Source organism: Delphinapterus leucas, chromosome 7 (assembly GCF_059928025.1).
Source record: "Delphinapterus leucas isolate spDelLeu-1000000601 "Yukka" chromosome 7, BTC_Dleu_Yukka2, whole genome shotgun sequence".
Taxonomy (NCBI): domain Eukaryota; kingdom Metazoa; phylum Chordata; class Mammalia; order Artiodactyla; family Monodontidae; genus Delphinapterus; species Delphinapterus leucas.
Genome location: NC_143135.1, coordinates 81,542,778 through 81,561,343, shown reverse-complemented (window position 1 = coordinate 81,561,343; position 18,566 = coordinate 81,542,778). Strand labels below are relative to the sequence as shown.

The window sequence follows — 18,566 nt, the reverse complement described above, 5'->3', positions numbered from 1 at the left end:
TTGTCTGACTTACTTCACTTAGTATGATTTGCAGCAGCATGGATGGACCTAGAATTTCTGACCTTTTCAAGACCTTCAAGTTGAGCATTTCATAGTCTTTTTTTTTTTCCTCCTTTCACTAACAGTTTTTCTGGATATATATCTTTTGTACTATCACACAATCATTCTACTACAGCCTGAGACTACTTCTATGGTCAGTCTTTGTTCAGAATATAACAAAAAGGGAGGTGAATAGTCACCCTCAGTAAAAATTAAATGTTAAGGGAAGCTTAGGCAGTTAAATAAAATTATGAAAGGAATGGAGACAAGGGTTCAGAACTTATTTCCAATAAAAGTGTAAGATGATAGGGAGATGGAGAGGGAATAATACCACCATGATCAGCACAGTTAAAACAGGAAACTAAAGTTATTTGGGTAATCCTTATCCGGAAATGAAAGGGAACCTGTTAGTTTTAACTTCTTCATGATTTGCACTTGTAGCTGAGCAAAGGAGAAATACTGAGAGATCAGAAGTAGAAGGACAGAGAGAACGAGGTGTGGAGCAATGAGGAAAGAAAAAGAAAATGAGGGAAAAAAACAGTCAGAGGTTCCAACATAGGTTGGAAAATATTTTGTCAATTCATTTTTTTTCTTCCAAAAGGAAGAAATAATCCTTCCCAAAGGATTGGGAAATCCATTTTCTGACTACAGGGGACTTCCTGACAGTGAACGCAGAAGTTCTGTGAGCAGCAGTTTCCCAATCTATGATTAGGAGTCCCCGCCCCCTGAATGGAGGAAGTGTCCAGTAACTTTCATTTTCAAGCCTGTGCTCTTCTCAAGGCATCAGGAAGGGACTACGGTTGTTACATATGGCTGGTGAGTAAGGGTCCTTTCCTAGCTGAGGGTCAGGAACTTGGGTCTTAGAAAACACTTATTAATTGCTTTGTCACAGGAAGAAATATACAAAAGAGAAGTGAGCCAACCCTGTGCAAGCTAAATTCTCCTTATTAGCTCTGTGTAACTTGAACTGGGGGACACTGTCTCGGAGATGCTAAGGAGAGTATGGTGTCCAGATTATCTCAGAGCCAGGAAGAAGTTATTTCCTTTTTTGCAGCTCCTGGTAATCAAAGTGAAGGGTGGATAAAGACAAATAGAGTAAGTTATTTATGTGTGAGAAAACTCTGAAAATTCCTAAATGCACTCTGAAATCTTCTCAGCTTCCTCTTGATTCCATAAAATTGTCCCCGTAATCAGATAAGTGAGTCTTTGAATTCCCACCCCCCCCCTTACTATATCCTATATTGAATTATGCTCTTTGTCTTTGTAAAGTAACTACATTTTCCTCCCATTCTAGCTGTGGTGCTAACTACTCTAGCACAGTATTTCTTGGATTGCTATCACAGTTTTTAACTGGTCTCCCTCTCTCCAGGATTTAACCCTCCTATCCATACTGCATACTGCTTTCAGGTCACATATCTTACGCACAGAGACTGGAAAGTATAAGAGATGGAATCATTGGCTATTTATGTAGCTAGTATTCAGGTATATCATATCACTTCTTTTTGAATTTAGAATTTTATTTAATTTTTTTTTTTTTATGTAGCAAGTTCTTATTAGTTATCCATTTTATACATATTAGTGTATATATCACTTCTTTGGCTTCATTTTCTTAATTTGAAAAGGAAGAGGTTCAACTAGATCAGTGGTTTCTAAACCTTACAACAAATCTAAATAATCTGTAGACATTAACAAATTTAGATTATTTCCCCCTTCATAACCCCGAATTACTCAACCATGCATAGACTGTAAGCATTTATAATCTTTTAGAGATCTACAAATGATTCTTATGTAGCTGGACTAGGTTTGTCTGCAGATTAGCATTGTTAGGAAAGATGATCAGATCCTTATCTTTCAGTTCTTACCTTCTAGGTATTTACAAATGCAATTTTCTTACTCAGGAACATACAATGGCTCTGTATTGCCTTTTAAAAAATGTCTGAACTTGTCAGACAGGTTTTCCGACCTTTCAAAATATATTTATTCACTTTACCATTAATCTCTCTAAAGCATGATTTCAGCTTCATTAACAAACATTTACTTGCATTCCCCCCACTCACACTTTCTTGCTATTGTGTTTCTTTATTTCTTATTTTCCCTGTAGTGTAATTCTTTCCAAGGTTTCTGTCTCATCTCACACATTTAACTTAAGCTCCTAAAATGTAAGGACTGACTGTTTTCTTATCTTCTTCATGGTGCTCATACAGCATTTGACTTGGGAGTAGTACATTAAATTCACACTCATGGCTGCCTCTTTAGCTAGGCAGGATGACCTTACTTGTTATTGAACTGGAATCAGGACATCATTAGATAATAGATATGATAAACTGAAAAGCAGTAGACAAAACAAGTAAAGTGACTCAATAAACATAAACTAATGAGTTTGGTTGCCATTGTTAACTAATTAACAACTATAAGGAAAAAAATGTTAGCTTAGGGAGAAACAAGTTTCTCTGGGAGCATATTGCTCTGACACTCAGTCTAGTCTTAAGCATCAGGGAGAATTTCCTAAAGAAAATGCCATGTCATCTGAGACCTGAAGATAAACAGGAAGCAGTTGAGAAATAGAAAGGAATGTTGGGTGTGAGAAACTGTACACATAAGGATCCCTAAGTAAAGGCTTTGTAGAACCTGAAAGAAAGATAAAGTGTTTAAAATGTAATGAGCAAGGTGGGTATAGTAGCAGAGGATGAGGCTGAATGAGAAGACCTAGATTAGATTAAGCTGAGACATTTCATGGTTACGTCTGGATTTTTAGAACACTGACTGCTTCATTGAGAAGAACAGATTAGAAGGGGACAAGAGGAGATTTATCAGACTCTTAGAGTAATTAAACAAGAAAGGATATTGGCCTGAACTAGAGTATCAAACAGTTAGAGAGGGAGAAGTAGTCAGATTCTGCAAATATTTAGCAGATAAAATCAATACAGTTTGAAGTGAGATGGAAAATAAGATATAAAGAAAGCAGAAGAGGTTCAGTATCACCAGCTTTTACTGATTTGGTGCACTTGACTGTAAGATACCATTAACTAGTACATATAGGGAATGAAGCAGGTGATGAAAAATGAGAAGTTCAGCTTTTAAAAGTTGAGTGTAATGAGTTTGTGGGATACAGAGAAGGGATGAATATATGAGCCTCAATTTGGGGATCCACCTTTGGGCTGAATCTATAAATTCAGGGATAATTTATTTATTATTTAAAGCTAATAACTGAAGATATGAGAATGTGTAGATAATAAGAGGATGTAAAGTAAACATTCTTTGGTTTTATTGTTTACCATATTTCTCCCAGTACCACTTATTCAGTCAACACTCAACCTGTTGAAGGCAGAAATAAATAAAATTGAAACCCAGAATTCAGTCAGAGTAAACATTTCATAGATTAACCTGCATGTTATTCATAATTCTTCAATCTTTCTGTTCTGACATGTGTATACTCTAGTGGAAGACCAGTGTTTCTGCCACCTTTTCTAAGAAGAAGCATTTTGTGACCTCATCTGCAGAAATTTACCCAGTCTTTTCTGAGTCCCTGAATCACTTTCTATTCTCTTAAGTAACTCTTTACCAAGTATCATGTAAAGTAGTTTGATGATTTGAGTGGGGACTCGATTCTGAACTCCTGAGTTTGAATCCCTTCCTACCCTCTTACTAAACATGGTGTACTATTCACACAATTTGGATCAAATATTTAACTAACTTCTCTGTGTCTGTTTCCTTTACTATATAATAGAAATATTAATATACATGTTACATGGAATTTTATTAACTTTAACTTATAAGATTCATATGAAGAACTTGAGACCAATGGGGCCTCAATGAATATCAACTATTATTACTGAAGCTGTGCTATACTTAACTTTATAGCATACGGTGTAAGAACAGAATTTGAATCCTAATTTGTGTGATCTGGGCATTTTATTTAAATGATCTGTAAAATAGGGAAAATATTAACCATCTCATTGGATTATTGTGAGGGTCCATCATATTAATAATTATAAAGTATTTAGTACAGAGACTTGTAAATAATAAAAATATTGTATATTGCTTTAAATGTATTTCTTTTTAAATCCTAAATGCATAATAGATGTTAGCTGTTATTAAATGAACTGATATTGGGTAACTTTTTATTCATGCTTTGTAATGTCCATGTTTCTTTCTCATAATATTTGCCCAATAAACATTTACTGAAAGAATACTTCAAGACAATAAGAACAATGAGGCTGGTGCTTCTGGGGCAAAGTTCTTGTTCAATGTCTTGGTGCATTTTTTTTTAGAATATATCATTTTGTGTCAAGACTCTCTTTATATCTAGATGAACTTTATAACTGTCTTTGTAGATTTAATTAAGTATTGATGAGATACCCTGCCTTCCCATGCACTATCCATTCAAATAATACATGTGGTATTACAATAAAATACTTATTAATTTGACTTCCTTAATCACCCACAAAAGTTCTAATTATCCCAGACAGTAATATATTAACCTGGTGTCATATTGATCTACCATATTGAAAGATCAGTCATCAGATTATTTTCAATTCTGAATTTTTTATTGAGACAAGATCAAGTAAAAGGAAGCTTTGTATTTCTGACAGAAGACACACGCAACAAAAACCCACTTAAGATTTTGGAATCTGTGGGCAAAGAGCTCATTACTGGCGTTTTGGATGACTTGGTGGGAAAAAATGTCCTGAAATTGGAGGAAGAGGAGAAGAAAAAAATTTATAATGCCAAGCTTGAAGACAAGGCACGGGTCTTGGTGGACTGTATGCGACAGAAACGCCATGAAGCAGGTCAAATCTTTGTTCAAACCTTCCTAAACATAGACAAAAATTCCACCAGTATAAAAGGTAAGACTGGAATTATTTTCAAGGGATATCTTAAATTTTTCACATCTACTTGGCTCCAAGGCTGCTCCACTGTCCTCTAAGTTCCCCATCCTCCTATTACTAAAGTACAATTTTCACTAAACCTATCATTGTCCTTTTAGAGGCCACCTTGTTATTTGTGGGAGGGCATCTAATTTCCAATTAGCTTAGAAGTTGAGTCCTTGTGTTTAGGTTGATCATAGAGATAGCTAATTGCAGAGACTTTGTAGTAAGGGATACCTGGAGTTGAACTCAGGTTTCTGTCACTTTGGACACTATGTGACTTCATTCAAGTTTCTTAACCTCCCTAAGCATCAGTATGAGCATCTGTGAAATGGGGACAATTTCAGTCACTTCATCACAGGCTTTGTAAAGCTAGGAACATAATGGCAGACACAGATTGAAAATTCCTAATATGTTAGCTCTCATCTGGAACTCTCCTCTGAACTCCAGATATATTTAGCTCTAGCTGCATATTCAACATTTCCACTTGAAGGTTCCACTGGCTTCACAAAGCTAAGATATATAAAATGAAACACTTTATTCTCCAGATCAAATCTATTACACTTCTTTCCCCTGTTTATCTCATTAGACAGGACTATAACCCACTGAGTTTCTTAATCCAGATCACAAATGTTTTCTTCACCAATGAATAATAGCTCTTAGCAGAGTGCCAGAGACATAGCAGGCATGTAATGAATATCGGATGAATAGGCAAATGAAGAACATGCATGTAATAAATATTAGTTTTCAGAATTATTTTTAGCTTATAATATTTAAATGTTTACTGTGCTTATTCATTTCTGTGAGTTACAAAATATGATCAGGAGAATACTTATTCAATATAAACTGTCCAATATATTAACATCTTTCAAAACTTCACTTTAAATGAATTATGAATATTACTAGAGTCTAAATATCCTCAGATCCAAGTTCACCAGTGATGGACTCAATTTGGTATAGAGTTTAACCTAAAATTCCAGACTCTGAACTCTGAACACTAGAGTTTATCAATAATAATAAGCAATAATAAACAACATGCAACATAACTGTAGAGACCTCACTATAGCAAATAAGCTTTTTCAATAATCCCTTCTCTATGGAGAAGGGACACTCCCACCAGCAGGAAGTATACACTAGTCTAATAGATGTCCAAGATTGTGGCCTAGGCTATGTTATCATTAACGTTTAAGTTGGTCCTTGTGCAGGTTTATTACTTTCTCTTAAACCTGGGATGGGATAAAAACAATTTGGATTTAAAAACAAAATAAGAGAACAGACTTGTGGTTGCCAAGGGGGAGGGGTGTGGGGGAGGGATAGATTGGGAGTTTAGGGTTAGCAGGTGCAAACTATTACATATATAATGGATAAATAACAATGTCCTACTGTATAGCACAGGGAACTATATTCAATATCCTAAAATAAGCCATAAAGGAATAGAATAGAATAGAATAAAATAAAATAAATAAAAACAAGATCAGAGATAATTCAACAAATGGGAATCAGAATTGAAATAAGGGGAACTCCAAAATGATTTTAGCAACCCCAGGAACTAGAATGAACTTTAAACTGAAATAACCTATCCCATTAGCAGAGTCTGTGGCAGGCAGGCAGCAGGTATAGACCGTTTCATGAAGTATCCAGTAGCCCCCTGAGTTCTACTGTACATGGAACCTCCAGAGGAATCTCAGGACACCTAGAGTATACTGGCCCAGGAGAACAGGAAGCTTGGTGAGTGGGGCTATTAGAATATGTAAAAGCCCTAGCCAGGCCTTTTGGGCATGGATATAATTCAGAGGGTTCTTAATGAGATACTGAGGAAATGGAGTGGGGGATAGGAAGAATCTAAGCTATTTGTTTCAATTATTTAGCAGTATATGTACATACTATGTGCCAAGCACTGTTATTCAGTCAGAGAGATAATTACTCAAGTTCCTACTTGCCAAGGGAGAAGGACTTGTCTTATCTAATATCAGTATCTTTAGTTTTGTTTCAGTTTAAGAGGTTTCTTGAGCATTTCATTAGGTAACAGATAAAACTCAGATATTAAAGTTTTTATCTAATCTGCTTATTTTCTTATTTCTTTTTGCTGTGCTCTCAGGCCCATGGGTACTCCTTTTGAACAGCAGGCTACACTACATTACACTGTAATGAAATGATTCAGTTTCATGATAATTTTACTATTAGCCATAAGATAGTCTAATTTTCAGTTTTCTCTGTAAATACTGTATCTATATATAGACATATAATGGTCATTAGGAGATGACATTTATTAAATTCAAGAGTACACCAAACTTGTAAATGACCTGGAAACAGGAGACTTTCAATGACAAAACATACCCTCTGACCAGGGACTATCCCAAGATCCTGGACTTCTTCACATTGGCAAAATCTTCTGGAGTAGGAAAGGAGAGTATGTGTCAGTACTTTACAGAAATAAATGTTAAGACAGTTTGGTAGACTTAAAGACATACCATTATTTGCTGCATCTCCAGAGCTTACATTTTTAGCATACTTTTTAGAAAGACATTTATAAAAAAAATATTATTTAAAAACTAATGGAAACAAATGAATGAAATTGAAAAAATTATAAAGTTTAAAAACTGAAAAATTTACAGAAGATAATATTGCCTTTCTAATTAAAATAAAATAAAATAAGAGACTGTCTTGGTTTGTTCATGTAAATGAACATAAAGGTTTATTCCTTTCATAGACAAAAACCTTGTTATGTTAGGTCTTGATAAACTTCTCCTGATTTTTGTTTGAGGAATCTCTTCCTTCCTTCTCTAAGGGAGGGCTCTGGACTTTCCCAGTCTCTTGCACAATCTTAGTCAAATGAGGCCAAACAGTTTCAGAAAATATTACATTTCTCATTTCCAACAAGGAGAAGTTATTTCCTCACATTTTAAAACATGGGTTGAAAATTTAGGGCTGGTTATTCAGCACTTTGGAGGCAAGGACATTCAGAGTAATGTAGCATCTCTGACAAAAAAAATGTACCTTCAACACTGGATGCAATACTATGATTAATGCATAGCATTTCTCCTTTAAATAGCTGACTTCACAACTCGGTGAATCATTGAAGCCTATCTCCTCTGGAAAGGTTAAAAATTCACGCTGAGGTTGCTGAAAAAATAATACCTGGTTGGTACAGGATTTAGGATTCTATTAAGTATTTGAGTGTGTACGTGTCTGTGTTTGTTGTGTGAATTAGGAGTGGACTTGGGATGTCATATTACCCAATATGATAGCTACTGGGCACACGTGGCTTTTAAGTGCATAAATTGTGGCTAGTAACAGGTTAAAATGATACTATTTTGGATATATTGTTAAACAAAATATATTATTAAATTAATTGATTCTGTCTGTTTATATTCAATGTGGACATTAGAAAATTTTAAATTGCAGTGCCCTTCCCACCTGCAGCTGAGGCCAAGTCAGGAAAGAGCAACAGGCATCTAAAAGCACAGGAAGGCAGAACCTGTGAGATCTGACCTCAGCTCCATCCCCAAGAAGTCAAGTGGTCCAACCCCTGAGGGACAGACCCCAACAGACCCCCACCCACCAGTTTTTTTCTCCAATGTGCATAGATCAGATCAAGATGAAGGGAGGAGGCAAGACTCTATCACAACCTATGTGTTTGGGGTCAGGTGTCCCCCAACAGGTTTGTCTGTGTTTGCACCTTGTCCTGTGTCTGAGGTGCTGTGGCTGTATCCTCCTCCTGCCCTGGGATATTTGTATCTCCTGGCTTTGTAATAAGTGCTGCATACTCTCAAAAAAAAAAAGAAGTGACTCAATGTGAGTGTGACTTAATTCTATTTCTAGTAGATAGCACTCTGATAAATATTTACTAAATGTACTCTTGCTCAGAGACAGTAGAAAGTCCACACAGATGAGTAATACCCTAGAGTAAAACCACTGGAAAAATCAAACTGTTTTCATGAGTGAAGGGAAGGCTAACTTTGACCCTAAATCATTAAGGTGTCTTCTTCATAATATCAAAATCTATTATTGCATTTTTGAGTGGATCTGTTTTTACTACCAAGGATTTCTCCCTTCTTTCCCAGTCGTAATACATCTGTCTCCTCACACACAGGTTAGATACAACTATAACCCAACATGTTAAAAATCTTTTTCCCAGGATAACCCTTTTCTGTCAGTTTTCTTAGGTGATAACTGGGTCACATAGTCAGATATCACAATTTATATTATGTGATGTATTCTGCAGCTCCTGAGGAAATCGTGACTGGACCAGATGAGTCAGCAGAAACTACAGATACCCTCAAGCTTTGCCCTCATGAAGAATTTCTTAAATTGTGTAAAGAAAGGGCTGAAGAGGTACTGTGCTCTGTACAGGAAAGAGAGGAAGAGAGAAAAACAATTGCTTTCACTAATTACACAATTTCTTAAAGCATTAGTTACAGAGTGGCAGGGTGGGACAGTGGATTCCTTTTTCATAGATGCTTTGAGCAGGAAGAAATCACATGGCTTCACACAGATTCCAATTCTCTTTCAACCTTATGATAAAATACAAGTCTCTCACTTTTTTCATTTATTTGTTGTCCTATATATTTGAGATTTGTTAGAATTTTAGCTATAGTCATAGAATCAAAATATTTATAAGATAACATGGCTGAGTAGTAATTGTTTGCATTCCAGTTAAAAATTATTAACACCTGCAAAACATTATAAATTAAAATAGTACCAGAATGGGTTTCCCTGGTGGCACAGTGGTTGAGAGTCCGCCTGCTGATGCAGGGGACACGGGTTCATGCCCCGGTCCGGGAAGATCCCACACGTCGCGGAGTGGCTGGGCCCGTGAGCCATGGCTGCTGAGCCTGCACATCCAGAGCCTGTGCTCCACAATGGGAGAAGCCACAACAATGAGAGGCCCGCGTACCGCAAAAAAAAAAAAAAAAATAGTACCAGAATAACGTTACCCAAGGCAAAGGATCTTTATTTTTAGCTGGAGTCAATGGCAAATATCTCCTGGTTTTTACAAAATTTGATCTGAAACTTTATTGTTAAGAAAGATTTGACTAGGTGGAGAAGAAAGAGGAGAAGGAGAGGGTAGGGATTGTTCTAGTCTCCTGAAGATTCTCGAGTAACCATCACAAATATAATCTGGATCATTGTCTGGGCTTTTGAAAAATAATTCCCTTCCAATTTGTACTTCTTTCTATTATCAATTCAATCCATTACTAAAAGAGAGAAGCAGCGTCTTCTGGTACAGAATAGGAGAGAGGACATTTATGCAAGCCCTTAAAAGCAACAGTGATTGGTGTATGAGGGTTTAAGAGAGATTTAGGTAAATCAAACTCACTGCATATCAATTTCCTGCAGATCTATCCAATAAAGGAGATAAAGGCCCGCACTCGTCTGGCTCTCATCATATGCAATACAGAGTTTGATCATCTCCCTCTCAGGAATGGGGCTGCCCATGACATCATGGGAATGAAGGGGCTGCTTGAGGGCCTTGGCTACAGTGTGGATGTGGAAGAGAAACTCACAGCCAGGGTAAGGGCCCCTCACCCACCCCAAACACATACATATTCAACACATATCTTCCTACTAACAAGTGAACTTTATAATATTAAGCAAATAACTTTAACAACCATAGGTCTCATTTGTGTGTGTTGTGTGTGTGTGTGTGTGTGTGTGTATATAATTGTGTGAATGTGTGTTACAAAATAAAAATATTAAGACAGGTGAAATCTATATCTCTTTAGATCTTCAAATATCCTCAGTTCCATAAAACTGTACAAAAAGTGATTGGCATATGTACACACAAAATTCTTAATTCTGAAGTGGGATGATTGAGATTCAGCCCCAATATTTCCCAGAAAATTCTGGAGTAATGAATGTTAGCAGGAGTGTGATCACCATATAAATACTGAATCCTGACTGTTCCAGGGGCTATTTTGGCATTGGGGATGGGTCTGTAAATGAGACAGAAAGTTCCCAGCTCACACTGATCTAGGTTCACTTGGTGGGGGGTGATCAAACTATAAGCAAAACAGAACATTTCAGATATTTGATGTATCTGTGTGTCTCTAAGATTGAAAAGAAGTGAAAAGGAAATGAAAAGGAAACATAAAAACAAATTGGTGAGTGAGGAGTAATAATGTTTGATGGGATGGCCAAGAAAGACATTTTGAGGAGGTAATACGGGATCTGACACATGACTATCAGAGACAAGATAACTCTGGAAAGATGTGAATGAAATATATTCCAAGCAGGCATGACTACAAGTGAAAAGTCTGAACCTAATATGAAACTGGCACTTGAAAAGTACAGAAAGACCAGTGTGACTAGAGCCTAGAGGAGGAGGAAGAATGTCAGAAGGGAGAAGTATACTTATGTCACAAGTTTTATTTTATTCTAAGTATGGTGGGGAGTGCCTTAGAAGGGAAGTGGTATGATACATTTATTATTCAAGGTTTTTATTAAGTAATGAGAGAAAATACAGAGATGAAAATGAAAGTATATAACGACAATAAGCAAATGTAAAATGTATTAAGAGGACAGGTTATATAATGTCAGAAGGAACAAAAAATTGAACCCATTGATCCATTATAGAAATAAAAATAAAACTATCATCAAGTAACCACTATGTAAAGCCACCATGATTGGAACGTTACAGATGTTTCTTATACTGATCATAATAAATAGGAGGTCAGTTTAATTTTAATGCTTGTCCTGTTAAAGTAACACCTTGCAGTCTTTTTCAGGATATGGAATCAGTGCTGTGCAAATTTGCTGCCTGTGAAGAGCACAAATCTTCAGACAGCACATTCTTGGTGTTCATGTCTCATGGCATCCTGGGTGGGATCTGTGGAACTATGCATAGTGATGAAAACCCAGATGTGCTACCTTATGACACCATCTTCCGGATATTCAACAACCGCAATTGCCTCAGTCTAAAGGACAAACCTAAGGTCATCATTGTCCAGGCCTGCAGAGGTGGTAAGTTCTGAGATGAAAAATCCAAAAGTCATAAAGGTGTTTGCAGAGGATTGTAGTATGTTTTGTTTCTAGGGGAAACAATCTTAAACCCCATCCAGTGAAAATAAACTAAATTGAATTATTAGGAAATTCCAATTAGGGGGCTGGTATCATGAGACTCTGTTTTGTTAGCTGAGAAATTTCTGTTCAATTTGATTCAAGGTAAGTGGTGAAGGAGATCACCAGAATTCTCAAATCAAAGTTAAACAAAAATATTCCAACCTTGGAATGAAATCATTTAAATGACAACTTTACTTGTAAATGTTTTACAGACATTTTGACATTCTCTGGCTTGAGAATAATTTCATTTGAAAGTCAGGCTATTATGTGATAGCAGTATCTTTTTTTTTTTCTCATATATTATTGAAAGGGAAATGAATAAGGAGATGAGGGAAACTGGGATTGCAGTGACATTTTTCTTTGCTTTTTTTCCCTGACTCCCAGTTCCCTTTTAGCTTTTTGGAACAGTGTTTGAAGATGAAAAGCCAAAATAATTTAGCTATAAAATGATAACTATGCTCTGAAATTATGCAGATAAGGCTTTAACTTCTTTGTGATTCTCAGCAAGTGGGTTCTTCCAGGTCTAAAATGCTGTCACTATTAATTGGCATGTTGCTCGACAACACAAGAAAAAGGCAAACTGTTGTATGTGGAGTGGAGATACACCTGTATGTGTGTATGTATGTGTGCACATGTGTGTGTGAAACTGGTTAGAATAAACATTGTAAAAGAATGAGGTGGGCAATTGTAATAGTCATACTGAGGGAGACACGAAGTGTGTAGGAAATTGATGTCTCTACAGCAAATCATGGGGAATTGTGGGTCAGTGACTCTCCAGCAGCCTTGGCAGACAGCTCTTCACAGTCACCTGAGAACCTGGAGGAGGATGCCATTTACAAGACCCATGTGGAGAAGGACTTCATTGCTTTCTGCTCCTCAACCCCACGTATGTGTCTTTCAATTGCAGACATGGATTTGTGGGTCTGAGGCTACCTCTGAAGATTCTAAAAAAACAAGATAAGCTCTGGGCAGCAATTATTTGATGCAAATTTTCAATGCTGTCAATATATTTTACTTATTCTTCACTTTTAAAAATTGACTTTTATTATATGTTGCACTTTACAGACAAAGGTATAGTAACCATTAAAACAACCTAATACAAGAAAATCCCTTTACCATCACACTAGTTAAAAACAAATGATTGATTCAGTTTTCTATTAAATCCATTCAACATTTTGAGTAGAGTTTTTATGGATCTAGGGACTGATGGCCATTTCTCAAAAATTATCAACTCCAAGCCATTTTCTCCATATTTCCCATCTGGTACTATTTAGAGTGGTATCCCAGCAAGAAGGTGGATGCCCTTTTAAAGGAAGAAGAAAATGATACAATGGGACTTATTAGGCCTACTATTAGGGGAACAGTATCTAGTCCTTGAACTTTAGGTAATCATCTTGAGAAGCCTTATATCTGAGGGTTTCTAATTTACATATTTTTAAGTACTTTTACCACTTTATGGAGGTATAATTAACATAAAAAAAGCTGCACATATTTAATGTATACGGTTTAATGAGTTTGGAGATAAGTATATACCTGTGAAATTATTACCACTATCTATACCAAAAACATTTCCCTTCCCTCCAAAAGTTTCATTAGATCTTTTTATTTATTTTGCTCACTATATTGTGAAAGACATCATGGTATATAATCTGTAAACAATCACCTATGTGAACATGAGGAAATTCTTTAATCTTCTGAGCTTCTATTTTTCATCTGTAAAATGGGATAATTACAATTATCTCTCAAGCCTCCTTTAAAAGCCAAATGAATAAGCATAAGTCACAGAGTAGAAAGTCAATTCCCAAAATACAAGGTAATCACTATGCAATGACCTGCAGTTTTGATGAGCTGCTTCTTTAGTTCAACTTCTTTATGGAAAATGAGTTAATGAAAGGTTGTAAGTTCTTCCCCTAAATATGTCAAGATAATTCCCAAGCTATGTTTTAAAAGACAAAAAATGTAAAAAAAAAAAAAATGGTGAAGGCCACAGCCCAAGGCTTACCACTCCTTATCGTCATAGATAATGTGGCCTGGAGAGACATCACAAAAGGTTCTCTCTTCATTACTCAACTCATCACATGCTTCCAAAAATATTCTTGGTGCTGTCATCTAGAGGAAGTATTTAGAAAGGTAAGCTCCTCTCTCCTTTTCTAATCATGTATTTGTTCAGCAAGACTTTACTATTATTTGCCTTTCAAGTGACAATGACAGATTTTTGTCAGACAAACAAAAGTAGAGTGGTACTGGTTTCTGTAATCCATGTGTTTAAAATCTGATTTACAAAAAGACCATGTTAATGCACCACAGCAAAAGATCAAAATAGAACAAAATATTATAACATGTGAGCTTGTGTGTTATGGGCTATAAGTTCTTAAAATTCAAAGAATGGAAAGTATTTTGGATTAATTTTCACTGCTTCATTTATTCAATAAATATACATTGGGTGGTCTACTTGGTAATGGGTTATATCTTCATGACACAGGGGTAAATGAGACATATGTGACATAAGGCTACCTAGAACTAACATTCTTGTGAGAGAGATGGGTACTGAATAAGTAGTCCAACAACAACAATAAAAAGTGTGTGATACAGGTTGTGATAGGATCCAAAAGAGAAAGTCCTAGGGCACATGAAAGAGAATGTAGGAGAAAAATTCTTTGAATAGAGTGGCCCAGAAGGGAAGACTTGATACTTCTTCCCCAACTCAGGACATTCCTTATTTACCCCTTCCTTTCTAATTTATTTTCCTCCAATAGCTCTTACTACCACCCACCCAGTATATATTTTGTTTGTTTATTACCTGTATTTACTCACTTGCATGCAAGCTCATGAAGGCAGGGATTTGTTCAACACTCAACAAGCTGGAAGGGAGAAATTAATATTCACTGAATAAATAAATGTATGAATGAGTGAATAAATGTCCCTCCTTTTTTAGGGAGAAAAGTATTGGTATTAAGAACATGGGAAAGTGTGGTTATTTTTAAACTAAAACCATAAAGAACAATAGCACTCCCATGGGAAAAGAAGGATATACCTTTAGTAAATTGGAGAAGATTGCATTGTAACCTGAGTCACAGAGACTGTGACTAGGAGCTTAGGAAGTTAAGTCCTATTGGATGAATAGGATTTAGACATACTTTCAAGGGAATTCCTCAGAAGAGATTAGAAATGGTGGATCTAGGTAAGTAGGATCTCATTGATCAGTCTACAGAAAAATACTTCAGAGCTCATCTTGATGGTGAATGTGAATATTGCTTATCATTCAGGCTTTAAGGACAAAATCCTGGGATTTTAACCTTATTGAATTGAGGAGTTAACCTTGTTAGAGTTTGAAGATAGATGATCTCTGAGGTCCACTTTTCATGAACGAACACCAAGGGATAATTAATCATCAGGTCTGTAGATCAGAAGTGGAAACTAGAAAAAAAATGCAGTTTGAAAAGACTTGAATTAGGCATGAAGTGTGTATTTTGAGATAAAGAGCATATTCTGACATTAGGTGTCATTTCTAAGAGGTAGGGTAGCAGTGACAGGGAATAAGAATGTCCAAGGGCTTGGTTCCATCAATCCTAGGAGCACCCTTCATTCGAAGAATTTTTTGGCTCATTGTGCAAAACATTTTTTGAGAATGCATAAGAGGTACGTATCAGCCAGAACCTCTTTTTGTTTTTAGGTACAAAAAGCATTTGAAAAACCAAGTGTTAAAGCCCAGATGCCCACCATTGAACGACTCTCCATGACAAGATATTTCTACCTCTTTCCTGGCAATTGAAAATAGTAAGTATCAAGAGTTTTTGTTGGCAGGCAAAATAAGTGGGACAGTGATATTAGTAGTGAGGTCCAATGACCAATGACAGCCTATTGCTTTAGTGGTCAAATTAGTAAATTAGCATTCCTTGTTGATGTAGTTTGTTGATTAGTTGCTAATTTTTACCTTATTTATGTGCATCTGGATCCACCCCCCCATCTCTACAATCATCAATCAATAAATCAATCAACCAAGAAGGTAAGCCAAATCAAGACAGAAAGTAATAAACAGTGAAGGACACAGGGTAACAATTATTAGCATAGACATGTACTCATGCTTCCATTATTACTTATATTCATGTCTCTCTCTCTCTCTTTCTTTCTCTCTCTCTCTCTGACACACACACACACATTATTAGTTACCAAATATTGCCTCAGATTAAAAAAAAAAATAACAGAAAAAAGAGGTGACTGTAGAGAAAGCAGGACTGTGGTCCTCTGAGTGCAGGTGTCATATTACTGATACTGAGCCACCATTACTATACAGTATAAAATGCACCCTGGAAGAGTTTGTGTCAATGAAGACTCTGGTTCTCTGACTGTTCTCACAGTGTAGATCACAGAACATTCTGAGTCAGTTCTCAGATTCTTTTTTTTTTTTTTTTTGCGGTACAAGGGCCTCTCACTGTTGTGGCCTCTCCCGGCTCCGGACGCACAGGCTCCGCGGCCATGGCTCATGGGCCCAGCCGCTCCATGGCATGTGGGATCTTCCTGGACCAGAGCATGAACCCGTGTCCCCTGCATTAGCAGGCGAACTCTCAACCACTGCGCCACCAGGGAAGCCCCTCAGGTTCTTAATTACTGCTCAGAAACCCCTTCAATCACCCATATTAACACTTAAACAAAAAATTTTTGGTCAAATTATTTTAGAATGGGTTTATTGAGTTTAGACCCAACAATTATTTACTCACTCATAACAGCTTTATATCACACTATATTATAAGCATATTATTAATCTCCATCTCAGAAACATAATTAAGATTATATTTTATAGTAAATTTTATCTCAATTCTTGAAATATTTACCCACCATCTTCTACCCCTGGTTTCTGACACCCTGGCTACATAAATGCATAGATACTTCAGCAGAATAGCTTTGACTGCCTAATTAGTCCAATAGAACCATATTTGGTGATTGAATTATTTATTTGACTAATATTTATCAAGCACTTTCTATGTTCCAAGTTCTGTTCTAGATGCTTGGAATGTACCAGTGAACAAAATAAATGGAGTCCTTGCTCTCAGAAAGCTCATACTTTAGTGAGTGGAGACAAACTCTAAATACACAAGCAAGTTAATATATGTTAGAGAGTGGTAAGAGCTAATAAGAAAAAATAAAAAGGCTAAAGAGACACAAAAAGATGGATACCGGGGCTTCCCTGGTGGCGCAGTGGTTGAGAGTCCGCCTGCCGATGCAGGGGACACGGGTTCATGCGCCAGTCCGGGAAGATCCTACATGCCGTGGAGTGGCTAGGCCTGTGAGCCATGGCCACTGAGCCTGCACGTCCGGAGCCTGTGCTCTGCAACGGGAGAGGCCACAACAGTGAGAGGCCAACGTACCGCAAGAAAAAAAAAAAAAAAAAAGATGAATACCATACTGTTATAAATAGATTACTCAATAAAGACTGCTTTGAAGTAATGAAGTGATTTGAAATCAGAACAAAGAATGGATAGAGTAAGGGAGTGAACCTTATGGCTCTAGTGGGAAATGAATCCCAACACCAGAAATAGGAAGTACGGATGCCCTGAGGCAGATGTGTGCTTAAGACTTTTAAAGTACTGCAAGAAGGCAGCTGGCTACAGAATAAGAGTGGGAAAAATGGCAGGGTAAAATTCAGAAAAATGGTGAGAAGCTTGATCACATGGGCCTTGATGATCACATGGTAAATGTTTTAAAATCTTTTATCCTAAGTGAGATAGGAAACCCTTCAAGAGCTTTTGAACAGAGAAATGGTATAATCTAACTTAGATTTTGCAAAGATCACTCTGAGTACTTTTTGATGAATAGACTACAAAGGTCACAGATAGAAGCCAAGGGAAATGGCAAAAGCATATGGAAGGAAATCAAAGAAGAATCACAGTAAGGGTTGGATTGAAGGCTTCCAGGGGTCACTATCTTAACCGTCTGTTCTTTTTCTCTTCTTCAGAAAATCACAGGAAGTTCAGCTGTTTCAACTTCAAGAAGCACTTTTACCAGTACAGAACACATGTTTAACCTTTTGTCTTTCAGTGAAAATGAAAACAAATGAACTGTCTTTTTGGGGGGTCTTCTAATAGAGAATAGAATTTCAGTTAAAATGGTGGATGTATGGAAATGAAGTGGAAGAAGCAAACTGGATTTTCTAGTTTTATTGCATATAATATCTGCACTTCATTGAGTAAGGGGAACTGGTCATGACTTGCCCTCAGCAATAGGGTGAAAGGAGATGGTGCCCATCTGGAGACAAGAGCTGTAAATTGGTCAGCTCCTCCTTTATACACTCATCAAACCCCAGGCCTAGAATTGTGCAGAAGAAGTTTCCTAATATATTATTTAACCAACATCATAGCTTGAGTTCATTTTTTTCTTCAGTAAGTTATGATTTTAGCAAATTATGCCTATGTATCTTTCTTCCCATCTATAAGTTAATTTGCTTTCTTGTTGATTATTTTCTTTCCAGATTTCTGCATATTTCCAAGCTTCAGGAAAATTTTATTATTTAGCAAACATTTGGTTATTTTCTAAAATAAATTGGGCTTTTGATTCAAGATTGTGTAACTGAGTATATTTGTATGAAAAGACAAATATTAT

At 36.5% G+C, this 18,566-nt stretch overlaps 1 protein-coding gene across 3 annotated transcripts; it reads left to right on the top strand.

Moving 5' to 3' along the window:
• The first annotated feature begins 626 nt into the window (after nt 1-626).
• LOC111167555 (caspase-13) lies at nt 627-18,523 on the top strand. Of its 3 annotated transcripts, none has more exons than XM_022560511.3 (9): nt 627-855; nt 4,632-4,886; nt 9,133-9,242; nt 10,248-10,421; nt 11,636-11,870; nt 12,712-12,855; nt 13,990-14,099; nt 15,643-15,746; nt 18,436-18,523. In XM_022560511.3, the coding sequence occupies exons 1-8, from the start codon at nt 849-851 to the stop codon at nt 15,739-15,741; spliced, it is 1,134 nt and encodes a 377-aa protein (XP_022416219.1). In that variant the 5' UTR covers nt 627-848; the 3' UTR covers nt 15,742-15,746; nt 18,436-18,523. The 3 variants fall into 3 exon arrangements, with proteins under 3 accessions (XP_022416219.1, XP_022416217.1, XP_022416220.1); XM_022560509.2 differs by having other exon boundaries at nt 630-855; nt 17,923-18,523; XM_022560512.1 differs by having other exon boundaries at nt 834-855; nt 4,635-4,886; nt 17,923-18,523.
• Nucleotides 18,524-18,566: the final 43 nt, after the last annotated feature.

Excerpts from the sequence above, each read along its gene's own strand:
- LOC111167555 (XM_022560511.3), top strand. Across the intron at positions 4,887-9,132 it reads AAATTCCACCAGTATAAAAG|CTCCTGAGGAAATCGTGACT; the intron begins GTAAGACTGGAA and ends TGTATTCTGCAG. Across the intron at positions 9,243-10,247 it reads GTAAAGAAAGGGCTGAAGAG|ATCTATCCAATAAAGGAGAT; the intron begins GTACTGTGCTCT and ends AATTTCCTGCAG.